The sequence below is a fragment of the Pezoporus wallicus genome, unplaced genomic scaffold (assembly GCF_028554395.1).
Source record: "Pezoporus wallicus isolate ANWC-B61680 ecotype Strahan unplaced genomic scaffold, APGP_CSIRO_Pwel_v1 contig_2384, whole genome shotgun sequence".
NCBI lineage: Eukaryota > Metazoa > Chordata > Aves > Psittaciformes > Psittacidae > Pezoporus > Pezoporus wallicus.
In genome coordinates, this window is record NW_026640488.1 from 6,411,490 (window position 1) to 6,429,054 (window position 17,565).

A 17,565-nucleotide genomic window follows, 5' to 3' on the forward strand; every position below is an offset into this window, starting at 1 on the left:
AGGATAAACATTAAATTTAGTATTTAATGTGTAGAAATTAATTCAAATAAGAAACTGATATCCCTTTTAATTAATGATGGGAAACCAGTGATCCAATTTTGAAATTATACAACCTGTAGTATTACATTATACAGGTCACGTCAATTTTATTGTGGGCAGAAAGCAACACAAATGATATGAACAAAGATGGTGGAGTCCCAAAATGTCTATACAATTAATTAACATGCTAACATAAATAGCGATTAAAGTAATTTTCTCTACAATCAAATCTTAAGTGCTACTCTACACAATAATTATAATCTAGTCCACATGGTAATTACATAACAATAGGAGAAAGAAAAACCAGAACAAAACCAAACCCATTTTCTTCATTCCAGCAGCAGTACCTATACTGGTATTAATTTGGTAATTGGGTGTGCTTAGCTATTGCCTAACATCCTATACTGGTATGCATGCTAAAACCTCTCTATTTCTATTTTGCAAGGCACCTTTACAATACGTTCTCTAAGTTTCTGCCCTAGTAACAGAAAGCAACAGGAATTAAGATGCAAAACTATTTCCTGAATTAAGAAAATAAAAAGTATTATTATACATTTATTAAAAACTACTTTGGGGCTAGTACCAATACTCTGAACCACTTTCATATATAAAGGTAATATAATTTTAAGCAATTTTTTTTCCCCATGTAAAATATTTTACGCTACTCTAATTAGAGAGAAATGCAGCAAAACAACAAAGGGTGAAGCAATGTTTGAGTAAATAATGGTAACACCTATACAGTCTTGACAGGAAAGAAAAAAAAAATAAAGAAATTACATGAAAACTTTACAATTACAGAATTGGTGCTTGTCCATGCTACTGCTCTTGAAAAATCCTTTCAATAACTTAGCCATTTTGTAAACAAAAAAACATAACTACCAATGCAAACACAAAGAAGGACTTTGCTTTATCTTTCCCTCCTGAAAATTTATCTCCATACCTTTGGTTAATTAAAGGCTGTTGAGATGTTACTTGTGCACCAATGCTTTTCTACTGTAAAACATTTTTGATTTATTAAATGGACAATTTGCAAAGCCCACGGGGCCTGAAACACTGAACTAAAGTTAAGTTACAGTATGTGTTCTGAAGAGGTCATGCAGAGCTCCAAGTAAGGGCATATATCTTTTCACTGGAGTTTTAGAGACCAGTTTTCTTTACACTGTGTTTTGCTCATTTATATTTTCAGTAGCACATTACATTTCTTTCTTCAGGCTAGACTTCCAATGTGTTTTCTTCAGCGCAAAGGCATTTAAAAACTCAAAAGCACGTAATATAATTATTCTTGTTTAAACAAACAAACAAAAAAATCTATGACTCCAGCTGCAATGTTTGAAATAATCATACAAAATATACATGTTTGTTAGAATCCTTTTTATCTTTGAGAGCAAAGGGATTTTATGAAATGTCATCTTTAGAATTTTGGAAAGGTACAATTATGGAGCCCCTAATATTATCAAATATATCCATCATGGTCATCGTCATCATCAACATCATCATCTCCTTCATCTTCATCATCATCTTCAATTTCATCTTCATCATTCATTATTTCATCTTCATCATCTTCATCATCTGTCCACCCATGGAAATCACCAGAGGCAAAATCACCTGAAGTCTCTAAATCAATAGCTGAAAAGGTATGATAGTTATAGAAAAGGTGCAAAAGACATACTACATATTTGTGGCATAATATATATAAGCATTAAATGGGCAAACCAGAGTATTTCGTTTCAGGACAGTTACTTATTTTAAACTACAAAGTGTGACATAGAAAGAAAAATAAGACGAAGATCTTTTTGTCTTAAAATAAAATCACTTCAACAGGGATTAATTTCTCAATGTTAACAAATGGAGACAAATTTTATGGATTTGTAGAACTGTAATGAGCATCAGGAACAAATGAAAGAGATTTATGTTCAACTTACAGATGACAATAAGGACTAATGAAAATATACACTGTTTATTATTCAGTTCTTACATACTATCTTGAATTATCTAGAATTCTCCATTTAGCTTGAAATGATCCTGGGTTAGATTAACAATCTCAAGGCCTGACCTTGTAAATCAAACATTGTATTAAATTCACTCTTTGTTTCAGGCTATGTTCTTTGTTGCACAAGAAGTGGAAAGGAGTAATGTAAGGAGTAATTCCTTAAAAAAGGAAATTTTTCTTTTGCCATTTTTTGTATCTGGGACATCAAATCAAAGTGACATGGGAATTCTTGGCAGAAGCTGCAGAGTGCTGCAGGGAAGGAAAAAATAAGGAAGATTTGGTGTGCTAGGAACTTTTGCCAATTCCCTCAAACATAAAGTAAAAAAAAAACCAACAAAAAAACCACAAAAAGTCAAACTGAATTCACTAGAATGCTGATTACTCAAAAGAATTTCATCAAGCATTTTGGGGCTTGTCTAATGTCTAGATAATTGATTTTCCCTATGTTTATATACACTATGCCAAGCACATATATGAGGTCTATTTAATAGCTGACAAAGTGAAAGGAGTTGCAAAAATAAGGAAGTAATACCAATAACAAATTATTATTTGGTATTGTTTCAAAATCCATGTACTTGGTCCTCCCATCTGCTCTTACTGAAGAAATTTAATCTGGCTGGTAATCAAAGAAGAAACACCTGTAAACCAAATGCCACAAAGAGTTTTTAACTTACCGCATTCTGCTGCACCATTTGTTCTGGATCCTGTCAACTCATTACCGTATCTGTCAACACACCAGCACTGCCCTACACTTCCATGGCACTGACTTGGTTTGTAATACCCATCTTCATCACATAAGGGGATGTACTGCCCTGTGATATATAAATATTGAATAAGGATATTAAAAAACGCCTCTTGACCAATGTAACAATTCTAGAAAGAAGTAACTACATTTTGCTGGTTTTCCTCATTCCACTGACTGCTTTACTATTACTATTACTATTACTGAATTCAGTTAAGCAGAAAGTGACAGAATATACCAAATGTGGGAGGGAAATAACATGAATCAATCTTGGACTGATCTCAAGATATAATAGTGACCAATCTTCCTTGAAATTTCTCATTGATGATGTGATAACGCATTCCTTACTCCCTGAACGTCTCAGTCAAGATCTTCACTGAATGCTCTGGAAAAGGCTCAAATGTAGGACCCAACCCTGAATGGGATATTCTGTAATCTGAGGAATACAAACAAGTCTAAATAATAAGGACCAGGCTTTCTGATCTAACAAACCATCTGCTACAAGGCTTAGGAGCTGTTTTTAAATATATATTTTACAATTCATTTAGTTACCTACTAATATTTAATTACCCCCCAACAGAAGACTAATGCAGTGTAACACACTAATTTCATAAACAACAAATGTTAACAAAAGAATGTTAAATTTGCATTTATATGTGAAACACCTATGCAAATTAGACTCTAAGCCAAAAGGGTTTCCCACCAGGAGCACAAGAAACAAAATCAGGCACTTATTTTGTGAGGCAGTGACTTGCCAAAGGCTGAATAATCCACTGTTTTTCATTTGGAGCAAACGGAGACTTTTTGAAAGAAACATGGTAGACAAACCACAATGAACAAAACATTCACATGAAAGCTTTTTGAAGTGTATAGTTGTTATTAGGAACTATCTTTTGCACAAATACAGTTTTGACTACTTTGGGCTAAGCTTTCTATTGCAGCTTCTATACAGTGACCAATGGTAAAACGAAGATTTTATATTTAAGTTATATTGATACAGTATGAACTGATTCACAGCAAAGATTTCAATTACTTTAAGAATATTACAGGTAAAGGATCAGCAGAGATACTAATTTAGGAGTGCCTTAGACTGTCCCCTCTATAACTGTAAAAATGTACCTTCGATTAGGGTAATAAAACAGATGTAATATCTTTTGGTAGGTAGGGTAATAAAACTAAGTTTAATAGCTTTCAAAAATTTCATAAATTCTGTTGCTGGAATTTACTGCAGTCTATCTCTGTTGGATTAATATTGATTTTATGTTGCTGTTTCACTAGGATTATTTATGTAAGCAATAAAACCTTCAAAAGAATGATCTATGGCTCACCTAGGAGCTTCTTTCCTCCTTTCTGCTTCTGAATGTTGCTGAGTTCTGTCTGGCAAGGTGGGTCTAAAATGACATAAAAAATGTTAAACAGATTACACTGTACCTAGGAAAGAAAGCATATGACTAAGTTTTCAGTTTGCTATGTTCCAAGGTCACTCTTACTACTGATCTTAAGAAACACACACATCCTGTGTTAGTAGCCATGTTCTAAACTCTGAAATAAAAGAATTACTGCACCTTGCTACAGCTCCAGAATTATGAATTAGAGCACCACCAGGATCTTTGCAGAAGCCCATTTTCAGTTAACCCAATTGTAAGCATCTAGTCACTAGTTTGGAAGATGGAAGAATGCTAGACCAAAATAGTAACTATCGCACCCTATTTTATCAGACTACAGAAATCAGACTATGATTGTGAAGCTCTCCTCATGTATTCATAGAAACAGGATGTCTCTTTTAATTCTCTCTTTTGCCGTTGTTATAAGTCATGTTCAAGTTTTCTATTTCACACACTACACTAACAAATTTTCTCCACTGAAGTCTGCAAGATTCTGATTCTACTGCAACAGTTTAATAGGTACAAAGCCCCATGTTCAGCAAACCAAGTTAAAATCAGTGGCCAAACTTCAGATGGCTCTAAGAAGCAGAATAGGTACTAAACTTCAGTATTCCATTCTTCAGTTAGAGCTAACTCCGGTTCCAAACAATTCGATTTTCCACTGTTTTAAAAACAAGCCACAATATGACCCGTGAATGTGTACACATTACTGCCAAATAAGTGAAAGAATAAAAGATAGCAAAGGACTAATATCTGAACACTGACATTGCATTCTACACTACACCATTAGCACAAAGGCATTTCTCATTCTGAATTAGCAATAGTATTACCGAGTTTACTTGCATAAGTTTTTAGCTCACTGGGACTTGACATAATTGTGTGGGTTTGGGGCTTAAGTATTTAGTCTTTGAGCATATGGTGAGGCTACATGATTTTTTACATTTCTTCTTCTAAGAAGTGTTTTCATGACGATCATGCTCACTATTACACCAGAGATGTCCACTACCTTTCAAAACCAAGGTTTCTGTCTTTCCTGGTATTTAGAGTTAAGCTCTTAATTGTACAACATTCTGAGGATCAGTTATTCTTAAACCAAAGGCATTTCCAATTAATAAGTAATCTAAAAAATGACAGTCATTTATGCACACAGGTAATACGGGCTACAAGGATCTAGGATTTTGGTGGACTTGTCAGTGTTTGGTTAACAACTGGACTTGATGGTCTTAAAGGTCCTTTCCTATCTAAATGATTCTACTCTACTCTGTCTTCCGAAGAAGATGGGAAATATCCTAACAGAGAACTAGTCAAATAGGAAAACTACATATTTTTTCCTATGGAAAAAAAAATCCTAAATTAGAAACACAGAGTTGCACACATAAGCACTAACGTGGAAATGTCAAAATGACAGACTATGCCTAAAGAAAAACTATCTTAATTTATAGCTATAAATCTTCAGTGGTATAATTATAAAAAGGAATACCACTAACCAAAAGTTAACAAGGCAATGTGAGAACGTTACTTACCCGAAACTCTCTTCTTCTCAGAAGCTAAGTCTTCAAGATTCACACTTAAGCTTTGCTTCTCAGGATAAAATTCAAAACCTCTTAACAATGCTAAATCACTCAGATACTTAAAAATTGTCAAAAAGAATGACAGGCTAGGAGTTCAACCAATTCCTTTTGGTCTACAGCATATCCTTTTTCCTCTCTCCTCAGAGCATGCTGCTTCCTTCTTTATTTTGCAGTTAGTTCCTGAGTTTGGAAAAGCTTTGTTTTAGATTTCTGAACTTATTTCAATAGAAAACCAGTGTCACTGGACAGCTTTTGGGAGTCTTGAGGCAAGGAGAAAGAATTCCTTTACAAAAATCAGTCTGGTGGCTCCTTTTGAAACAGAAATGAATCTGACATCAGTCTTTCTGATGATCTGAAGACAAATAATTGAGACCTAATCATCTTCATCCTTAATCTACTTCCACAGATGTGGCAGGAACTGTCTCTCTGACAATAACACAGCATTGTTGAGTGATTCACGAACCATCAGTGCTCGAAGTTCTGACGTACACCAGACTACCCCATGTTATTAATACTGCCCCTTGAGAAATCAATATTCAGTTGTGCCAAGAGATGCTGCAAAGCTAGCATGATTAAGGTTTGATTTACCAAAAATAGGCACATCAACAGAGCAATGGGAGTAAAACTGGTAGATCTGACTAAGAAAGTCTAAGATTTTTAACAGACATGTCTCAAGGAACTGCTACCCACACAGTGCAACTCCAGCATTCACAGATTCTTTGCCTTATTCAACTACAAAACAGTGATTTTCCATCTATCAAGTAGGCATTATTCAGTAGAGTCCCCAGCTTCTGGCATATGGCCCATTGCAGATCAAGCTGCGAAGTTGTGCCTTGCCTGTGCTTGGGAACAAGTACTATAATTGTTCTTGGACAAACAAGGCTTGGACTTTCGGGATTTGAAGCATCAATTCTGCATTTCCAGAAATCTTTCTGGGGATCTCAATTATGAGTTAAGGCACATTATACTTTCCTTTATAACCATCTATAAACATATATGAATTCCTGCAATCTGAAAAGACCAGTGTAACAAATATGAATCACAGTATTTATCATTCTTCTCTAAGATGGACTAATTTTAAAGTCATAGAGATGCATTCCAGCCTTGTAGGCAGAAAAGCATAAAGGAAAAAGGCACCTAGAGAAGTGCTGGACTAATAGACCCATGCAGAGGCCTGTGGTAAAGAAATACTTAGGTTCTAAGAATTAATATTCCCAGCAAAATAGGTACTCTTCTACTCTGAAGCAGTGACACAATAAAATCAAGGCTGTAACAATGATCAAGTAGTGGCACAAAGAAATTCAACCCATAAAAAAGCAACACTGAAAGTGCCTCAGCATTCAGATAACCACTGAAATGTTAAGCTAGCATCAAACAACTAAGAAAAGTTCTGAAGAGGGCTGCTGAAGTGAACTGTAGTTGAAACTGGAGGGCAATACTGACCAAAGTGCACAGGAAGACTTGCAAAGGGGCACTGTCAAAATGCAGATCTTGAAATTTTGCAGAAATTAATTAGTGTCTTGGATGTATCTCAGAAATACTAAACTACACCTAAAGCAGAATAAGGGCAAGAAAAAAAGCAATGAGCAGCACTGAGTGGTACGTGTTTAAGCATTAGTCAAGGTGGGACAGCTACTACAGGAAGATCTTATACTGAGCAAGAAAGGTCTGGTTTAACTATTCATGAGAAACTGTGTATATCGACTAGAAGTTGTGAGTAATGTGTAGTAACGGGTCTGGTGTACTGTAATGCATCATGTCAGACCTCAAGCAGAAAGAAAGAATGAAGAAGAGTTGCAAGTACTTGTCTGATTCTCACAGTCTTGAACAGTGAAACTAAGATCAAAAAGCAAGAGGGTATTTAAAAAAACACAACAGAACTTCTATCCCAGTATGATACATCTTGTTGACTAAAATTTGTATTCACTTTGAAGACTGTTAACAGCAGTGCTATAAAATTGTAGATCTGCTCAGAAAGCACCTACTATGCTCAAGGAATACAGAGAGCTGTCTAAATGGCTTGAAGCATTCTGTCAATATCAACTTATTTTAGTAAACATCAGAAAGAAGACACTGAATTTCTCTACCTAGTCATCTCTTTGCTATTAATAGCAACGGTCTAGTTAAAGGTCTTATTTAGGTTGTTCAATCAAGTAAAACATAACCAAACATGAACACAGGCAATTAAGTAGGTGACTAATACACTAGGGAGTTAGGACTCAGATAGTTGTGCAAGAGATAATAACATGTGACAGAAGAAGACTATAAGCTTTTTTTCCTCCTTACATCTTCATATAAGAGGGATAATACAGGTTTTGTTGACAGTGTTAATCTGGAAGAACTGAGTACATGTTTAATATGTAAGGATGGGCAAAACTGAGATTTCATCTTATTTACCATTTTGAGAATACATATTTTTTACTATACACTCAAGCACACTGTAGTACCAGTGTTTAAACTGCTGTTTAAATCAGCACCTTATCACAACAACATGGTTAAGACAGGGAGAAAACTGGAAAGGAAGAAAAGCTTGATAATGTTGGATTCTGCAATGGGGAGAATCAGTGTCACTGAAAGACGGATCCCTGATTTTTAGCCTTCAGGGTACCATTAATATAATTTAGTAGTGTTTTAGATTAGTCTTTATAATACCACCATTGGCCTCTAGTGGTACACTGATAAAATATTTTAGACAGTATTTAAAGGCTATAGAATGCAAAACTACGTGAAACTCATTTTTGGAAGTGCTTTCCTAATGCCCTGGTTATGCTGTATATGCATTATACGAAATCGGCAGAAAAGCCTATTGGTATAAGAACCTTGGTTGGTACTAGGCCACATGTTATGTGCTGTACTTTCTCTGACAATTTAAAAGAATTATGCTGCCCTCCAAAGAGTAAGGGTGTTCATACATTAAGCTGACATGATTCTGGTGATGGGTTTTTGTTTTTTTTTTTATCTTAAAGACAACCAAACAAAACATGTTATGTTCCTTACTTTAAGAACTACTTTATTTCTGGGGTGGGTTATTTTCCATTTACTAATTTTATTAGCAGTACACACATGCTTATAAAAGGAAAAACCAAACTATTGTTCTACTATGAAACAAACAAGGTGTTTTGAATGATTAAATGTTAACTTTTTAAAGTTTACTGAAGAAGTTTATTTAGTACGTACCCACAGAAGTACAGCTTTATTTTTGTTTAGATTTACAACTGGCAGATGTGGCATGATAAAAATCTTTATTTCCACAGAAATCAAAGTCAAACCATAGATGCTGAGCGCTAATGGGAATTTACTATGAGAGTTTTAAGAACATAAGTGAGATTTAAAAACTGAAATTAAAATTTTGCTGTTTATCCCTTTGAAAATCTCATGTTAGTAAGAAAAAATAAGGGGCCATTCTGTGCAGGTTCATCCAATATTTAATGACTAAATTCTTTGATTGACTACAACTAGTTTAATTACATAATTTACGTGGTGTCTCACCTACATCTATAATTGTTATATGATCCTCATGAAAATACTGCTTTTAGGTTGTGTTTATTTGTTCAGATGAATCACATCAAGACATTAACAAGAAATTCATCTAAGTAGTAAAAATGAATTGGTTGTCCAAATGACTGAAAATAACTTTATCCATAATATTCATTCAGTTATTTTAATAGGCTCACAAAATAGAACATTAAGATGCCCTCTTACAGGAAAAAAAAAAAAAAAAAGGTTTATTTATAATGTAGGCAAGTAGACTGGTAAAGAAACCATCTAAGTACTTTTGTTCTTTATTTTGATCTCCTTTCTTTGCATATTTACTGGAAGCTGACACAAGAAACTGTATTGCGGTAAAAGCATTAGTCAGTCTTCTGCACTTCATTTAGAATCAGTGAATTTCTAGCAAGCTTTTGCATTTAGTCTGGGTTGTTTGTTTGTTTTTTAATTCATTTTAGGTATTCCCGGGAGGCAAAAATCCTTAACACAAATTCATGGTACAGCATTTAAGAGCATGTAGTTCACTGTAATCTTAAAATGTTAAAAAAAAAGCACTACAAAAAGGTCAGTCATATACATATGCAGGTTGTTCTTATCTTTTACCTTGCTGTCTTTGGAAGCAGTAGCACCACTCATTGTTAGATATCAAACTGTCCTTGTATGTGTCACAAGAATTGAAGAATGCCCTGGTGCATGGCTCATTCTTGTCAAGGTAAATGCTTCCAAGTTCTGACTGGTCCAACAAAAGGTCATAGTTCGTATCAAGCCTGTTAAACATCCAGCCAAGGGAGTCTTTGCAAATTGGCAAAATGCTGGTATCAAATCCTAAGAGGAAAACAAACAGCTAAATAACATAATCATATAGCAGGGAAGATACAGCAGCTGCTGAGCTCAGACACCACAAAAGAATGCTGCATCATGGAAATTGCTCCAGCGGTGCATAGATACAGTGGATGCTACTGAAATAATACGCATAAATTGTATGTCATCTTCATTTAAAAACAGTATTAAATTAACCTGGTAAAAAAATTAATCTCACCATCAGTCTCAAAGCATTTAGAAATGTGAGTTTTCTTGTCAAACATTATACCTATAACACACATTATGTACAGTAATAAATGATCTACAGTGACTTCCTGAAAAATAATTCTGTTGAGGAATTCCAGTGGCATTATAAATCAGGAGAGTGAAGTTTAAGTGGTTTGCAGTGTTTACAGAACTAAGAAGAGAATAAATCCCAGGTAACTTGTTGAAGTCTTTTTTTTTTCATCCTATACCATTATCCTGGGTTCAGCAGTAGCAGTCATTTTTCTTCTTCTTAGTAGCTGGTGCAGAGTTGTGTTTCGACTTTCGGCCTGGGAACAGAGCTGATAACACTGATGTTTTTAGTTACTGCTCAAATGTTTTTGTCTGACCAAGGACTTTGCGAGCCTCATGCTCTGCCAGGGAGGAGGGAAACTGGGAGGAAGCAGAGACAGGACACCTGACCCAAACTGACCAAAGAGGTATTCCATACCACAGCACGTCATGCACAGGAGGTAACTGAGAGTGACCCGGAAGGGCTGGTAGACTGCGGGGTTGGAGGAAGTATCAGTCAGTGCTTGGTGAGGCTGGGGGTGCGAGTTATTGGTCAGCAGGTGGTGAGCAGTTGTATTCTCTTCCTTTGTTATTTCCCTTCTCATTATTATTATTGGTGGTAGCAGCAGTGATTTGTGTTAAACCTTAGTTACTAAACTGTTCTTATCTCAACCCGTGGGAGTTGCATTCTTTTCGATTCTCCTCTCTGTCCCTCCGGGAGTAGGGGGAGGGCAAGAAGGGAGGGAGTGAGTGAACGAGTTACCTGACTAGTTTTAAACCACGACAACCATATATTCAATTCTATGAAAAAGAAGCATGATACTCAGCCTCATCAATGTCCTGGAAGTTATGGTATTTCATCTTTACCTGATGTACTTTACAGATTAGAGGAGGCCCATGCAAAGATGATTGCTAAGAGCAGCCAACTGCCAGTATCAGGCCTCCTAATACAGCTTGCATCTTCCTAAACTGTTGCTTGTAAAAAGGTCCATCAGGAACAGGATAAGTTAATCATTCCCATAGCCAGAGCTCAGACTTCATGTTTGGTTTTCCTGCATTAACTGTAAAGTATATGCAGATTTGAATATGGATGGGAAATTCAGAAACTGCCAGGCCTCTTGCCTATGTAGAAGACATTAGCTGCGTCTGATACACACATACGCTATTTACAGGAACTCCTCTGTGGCTTACACACTAGCATTCAAAACATTTCCTCAAAAGGAACCAACAGAAATGCTCCTGTGTCCTGATTATTTCTCAGGGGGAGAATATCAACTCTTAGTAAATATAATCTGCTTTTCAAGGTGAAACTATTGTTTTCCTGCTTATTAAACTCCTAAGTAATAAATCCTAGTGCCCATTAAGGGAGATAGATAGCTTTTGACATTATGTAGAAATCAAAACAGCATTCATACAAAACGGCTTACATATTGTATAATATAAAAACTGTTTATCTAATATGCTGAGAGAAATAATCTACATGATTCTTTCTAATAGCAGTACATTGTCCAGTACAATAAATGACACTGACAAATCAGACGTGAATAAACACACATGCATTCTGCTACAGTACTGACTGCCATCTAGACCATGGCTTTTACTTGTTCAGCGCGCAAGATGCACAGCAAGAAGATTTTCACTTGTGATGGATTTATCTACTATCTTGGCTATAAGAAAACCTTCAGTTATCAGCATCTCACAGCTGAGGCCTACTGTGCACAAGCTGGGAACAAGTTTTCCTTCCTAATATAGTTTCATCAGGACAGACCTTAGCTGGAAGGACTAAAGAAGACTACACAGATGTGAATGTTTTCTGTCATATTTGTTGTTCACGGAAGTGATGATCTAGATGAGACTCATCTTGCTTCATCTAGCCCAACGAACACATAGCATTAGGCATAACATTCTCTTTCACCAGTCTAAAGTTGTAATATATTTGTGCTCCCTATGATTACACAGTTAGTAGCAGTGCTTTGGTTAAGGCAAGACACATGGAAGGTAACAAAGGTCTTACAATAAACCTAGGATAACTGACGTTCATTTTACAACAAAAGGTGTATGGGTATCCTGGGTTCAGCAGTAGCAGTCATTTTTCTCCTTAGTAGCTGGTGCAGTGCTGTAGTTTTGACTTTCAGCCTGCAAACAGCGCTGATAACACCGATGTTTTTTAGTTGCTGCTCAGTAATGTTTACTCTGACCAAGGACTTTCTGAGTCTCATGCTCTGCCAGGGAGAAGGGGAAGCCGGGAGGAAGCAGAGACAGGACACCTGACCCAAACTAGCCAAAGAGGTATTTCATACCACAGCACATCATGCCCACTATATAAACTGGGGGCAGTTACCTGGAAGGGCTAGTCCACTGCTAGGGTCAGGCTGGGTATCGGTTGGCAGGTGGTGAGCGGTTGTGTTCTCTTCCCCTGTTATTTGCCGTATCACTATTACTATTGGTGGTAGCAGCAGTGGTTTGTGTTATACCTTAGTTACTGGACTGTTCTTATCTCAGCCCGTGGGAGTTACATTCTTTTGATTCTCCCACCCATCCTTGCAGGAGCAGGGGAAGGAACAAGGGGAGGACTGAGTGAGCGGCTGCGTGGCTGAGTTGCCGTCTAGGCTTAAAAGTTCTTTTTGGCACCCAACGTGGTGCTTGAACCCACGACCCTGGGATTAAGAGTCCCATGCTCTACTGACAGAGCTAGCCAGGCTAGCTAGCCTATAGCCACACCAAGCTGAAAATGCTGAACCCAGGACAATAGGAAATAAAAAAGCACAGCCACAACATCCTTTAAACACCTGTGAGAGTTGGCATTTGGAAGTCTCTCACCTCTCCGCCTCCAGAAACTGTGTTAGAGGATTTTGTTAGATGATTCTTATTGCTGAAAGCTACCAGTTTCCTAACAGTTCAGATGAAATGTATACTGTGGGACATGAGACTGACCGTTTTATTAACAGAAGGGACCTGAGGAAGGAGAAATAAAATAAAATACTACAATAAACATCTATACATGTTTCATTGGGTACAAGGATAATTCTGTACCAAACATTGAGTCAAAATAAACTTCAGCCAACAATACTGATTTAGTTAACTCAAAATCTTAATTTTAAGCCAGGATTCATTAATTTAAAATTCCTGCTCAGAATTACTTCTAGGCTGGATTTCTTTTTCTGGACTTTTGCTGTAAGGATGCCTGGGCTTATGCTAACGTGACACATGCAGAAAGAACCTTGTACTTCTAGTAAACTAGAACTATGGTTCAGGTTGGTAACCTGTGCAACCTTGCAATACAGCTTATGGGACTTTTTCTGAGGTAATTTCAGGAAGTTGCCGAATTCTAGGCAGCCAACATTTTCACAGCATCAAAAATGATATTTAAAATGGCAGTTCTTTTTTATCTTTTATAAATCTAAAATGACTGGGTGGGAGGGTATTGATAGGAGTAAGCAAAGTCTTACTTTTCTGTTTACAAGTTCCGTCTGTACATTAGGGTTTCCAAATATAATTCAGCAATGAAGATCAGGGAAATTTAATTTTTTGCTGCATAATGTCAGCTGTGTTTCTTCATTGATAAAGACTTAAGATAGTCAGAAGGAAGTAAAAACCTCCAAGCAAACATCGGAAATTCTTAAATTTTATTTACACATTGCTATACAAGATTAGTCTTTTCCTGCTGCAAATTTGTAAGATATTTGGCAATTTAGTGTAATAATATCTCCCCATGCTCATTCTAGAAAAAACAATTACAAGTTATTTTCTTTCAGACTTCTTATATTTTATGTTATTTTCAAAATTATTAGTGTATATTAGACTCCAAAAAATCATATTATGCCCAAGCCATAAGAAGATTCACTATTACCTTTGGCCTCTGGTCTTTCATCTTCTAATATAACAAGGCACACAAATATTCCTCAGAAGTAGACTGTCTGTTAGCACAAATATTTGTGGGCCTACAGTATTTTTTTGTGCTTTGCATTTGATGCATTAATTCCCTAGTTTTATCACACAAAATTAATACAGAAATAGAACAAAAAAATTAACAGATTTTAACTAGGTATGTAAAAATCTCAATTTTTCAATGCTCTGTTTCACCATCTACGGGGAATTATAACGGAGGGGGTAAAGTGCCCTTCCCCCTTTGATTCTTCTATTTAGAACATACATGGCCTGAGGACGAGACTTGTGTGTTTATATTAGTATTTATAATAATGATACTTCTAGATATATGTAATCCAAATACCTCTGGACACAAATGGGATTTCAGAAATAAACCCCTATTAAATCATTTGAAATATTCTAGTCTATATTACTAATAAGATTCAGTTTTGGAAAAAAAAATAAGTGTCAGACAAAATTTTGTAACTCTTGTAAAAAACACCTTACATTTTAACTTGTTATCAGTGTATTGATGGCTGTAGCAGAACAACTTAAACACTATTCTTTGGTTTGTTTAGAAATAGCATCAATGATTGTACAGATCAATGTGGACTATTTAATACCCGAGACAACTCTGAAAAGCACCAGCAAGGCACTATAAACTTGCATCACATATACCTTGATCAGGACTGTGCCCAAGCCTTCTAATAAATGCTGTCCCAAGTGAGACTGAGATATGAAAAGTCCTAAATGCATACAGACAACCAGAAGGAATGACACAAATTGCTTTTTTCAATGCAGAATGGTTTTCAAATGCAGAAGGAACTCTATGACTAAAGGACAGCCTGGGGGAAAGGGTGCCAAAAGAGATTTTTAACTACCCAAAGGTAATGAACATTAGAACTCTGAAAGGGGAAGTTGAATTCAGGTGGCTTTTTGTCATAGGTGTTGCTCTGTACAGATCACTAAGTCCCATGTGCTAAGTATAAGGTTGTTATACATCATTAAGAAGTCCTTTGCAGGATTTATTTCTAAGTGTAGCTATCAGGCATACCCAAAACAGGGGCTGGACTCTCTGGTATACTTAAAAATTAATGCACCTGATGTCCTGGACCTACTATGACTTTGGAGGCTGACTCTGAGAGACTTCATTAGGGATGCTACTCAGGAGCTTAGCTCTTCAAGAACAGTTTTATGAATTTCCTAGTGATATTAGGAAGGACATTACCATGTTAAATAGTTATCATTATTTTAGTTTCTTTGTGTGTTTACAGGGACATAGTGACCTAGTATTTTCTTCTAAATTACAGACATGTCAATTTCTCATAAGACGCAGCACCTTCTGCTGCCTCAAGTGAGAAATCTTGAAGTTCACAAATGTACATACAAGAAAAAAAAAGTACATTTGCATAAAAACAACTTTTTAAACAATTTTGTAATCCCAAATTCACAAATAAAAGAAAACTACTACTGATCATATACATATTCATTCGATCGCTTTGTCTGTAGATGGACTGCCTTTTTGCAGTAACCTGTCAAATTAATTCAATCAAGTAAATATTGGCTATTTATAAAATCAAGTAAATATAGTGCAAATAGGATCAATTATATTTGAAAGCTTGGCCCCCCCCCAAATTAAATGTATGCTATTTGAGTAACTGCGCACAGGACTAAAACACTAGATACTAAACAGTTATTTTCCAAATTTTTTATGAAACTGGGGGTTTTGCCAAAACACTTCTTTAAAGAGAAATAGAAAAGATAAGACAAACTGAATGACTCCCATGTAAATACTTTCTATAATTTGATTTGGTTTGTTTTAGTGAAAAGAAAACAAACATGCCAAAGCCTATCATCTAACTTCCATGTTTACATCCTAGCTCTCCTATGACAAATAGCAAACTTTTCATCATTCTTGTAACAATGCTACCCCTATTTTAAGGTTGATGAGCTATACCTCTTTGAAACAGAAAATTTAAATTAAAACCAGCACAGTAATCAAATAATATTTTGTACAACACTGAAACTGTTTAGGATTAATTTCTGCTACGCTGTTACAAGTGCAAGTCAAACATTTCTGACAGCACCATGTTCACAGAGAAATTAAAGTTAGTAACAGAATGAAAACAGATTTTTCCACACAGATTATATTTCCTTACCTGTTGATGAAAAAAGGCCCTGAAAAGACTATTCTTAAAATTACTTTCTGAACTTTTGCTGTACTAACAAACTTTTAAACAGCTGTGCTGTGTTTTTGTCCTTACCTATGCAGTGTGTTATCCTCAACAAAGTGAGTATTCAGCAAGGAACAGAGCCCTGTGCAGTGTTTCATCTAACCTTTAATTGAGCAATGTGTCAACACTAGCTATATTATTAGATAGATTAGATTTTAGCTATTACAATACAATAAATGCTTACTTAAGAGCTGCAAACTTTGTATTTCTGCTGTTTTCATTCCTGGATGAGAAGCATATCACATGCCAGTTATGGACCCCAACCAGAATGCAAATCATAAATACATGTTTTCGTATGTGTTTCCTTCAGTACCAATAAAAAATGACATTAGTGTATTACCACCTTACCTTTAAAACATTTTTCTCAGTGTTGAGTATTCCTAGATAACACATAATCAACTTTAAGTCACTGTGTTCTGCAGAATTACTTGCCTCCTTATCATGAAAAAATCACACAATGAAATGACATTTCCAATGAAATAAAATAGATGGATTTCTTCAAAAAAAGACAAAGTAATGCTACAAACAGCAATCAAGCAAAAGCTAAAAACCCTTGACAAAACAAACCTCCAAATACCTAATGAGCCAATAATGAAGGAACTAAGGTAAGCAGCCGCTGGCCAAGTTCTATGAAAAATGCTCTGGGGAAATTTATAGTTTTCTCCCCATATTAATGAAAGGTAGATTTTTATGGCTTATAAAATCTAATTTGATTCTCCTTCACAGCAGGACACCACTCTTGAAACTATTATTGCACACTTCAGTTGCTTTTTAAATAAGCCCTTTGACAATTGCATTTTATAACTACTACTATTCATAACAACAACAACAAAAAATTGATTATCTGAGGGGGTTAAAACCAAATGATGCACCCTACTGTTTCCACTTTATTAGTACTCCTGAGTTTTTTCCTCTCTGAAGTATTCCCATAAGAATTCCTTTTTACTTACAAGCTTCTTTTCTATGTGTTTTTCTGTTGCAGTACCTACAGTGGCATCAACTAGCAATGATAGGTCACACATAATTACAGCTCTTGTATCTTAGTTCTTAGGACTTGCCACTTAGTAAATCACTTTTCTTTATGGAAAAGTTGCTCAAAATCCCCACTTGTTTGTTCTGTTTTATCTCATTATTCAATTGCTAATTGTCAAGCTCTATCAAATAGACAAGT

General features: G+C 35.7%; 1 protein-coding gene across 2 annotated transcripts in view; it reads right to left on the minus strand.

The window, feature by feature from the left end:
* Nucleotides 1-1,330: 1,330 nt before the first annotated feature.
* The window catches only part of SPOCK3 (SPARC (osteonectin), cwcv and kazal like domains proteoglycan 3), a 187,032-nt gene continuing 170,797 nt past the window's right edge, over nt 1,331-17,565 (minus strand). For both annotated transcript variants that reach the window (XM_057419064.1, XM_057419063.1), the window contains exons 8-11: nt 9,820-10,041; nt 4,100-4,162; nt 2,704-2,841; nt 1,331-1,665 (exon numbers count right to left, since the gene is read on the minus strand). In XM_057419064.1, the coding sequence (XP_057275047.1) occupies nt 1,493-1,665; nt 2,704-2,841; nt 4,100-4,162; nt 9,820-10,041 (596 nt within the window). In that variant the 3' untranslated portion in view covers nt 1,331-1,492. The remainder of the gene's footprint in view (nt 1,666-2,703; nt 2,842-4,099; nt 4,163-9,819; nt 10,042-17,565) is intronic.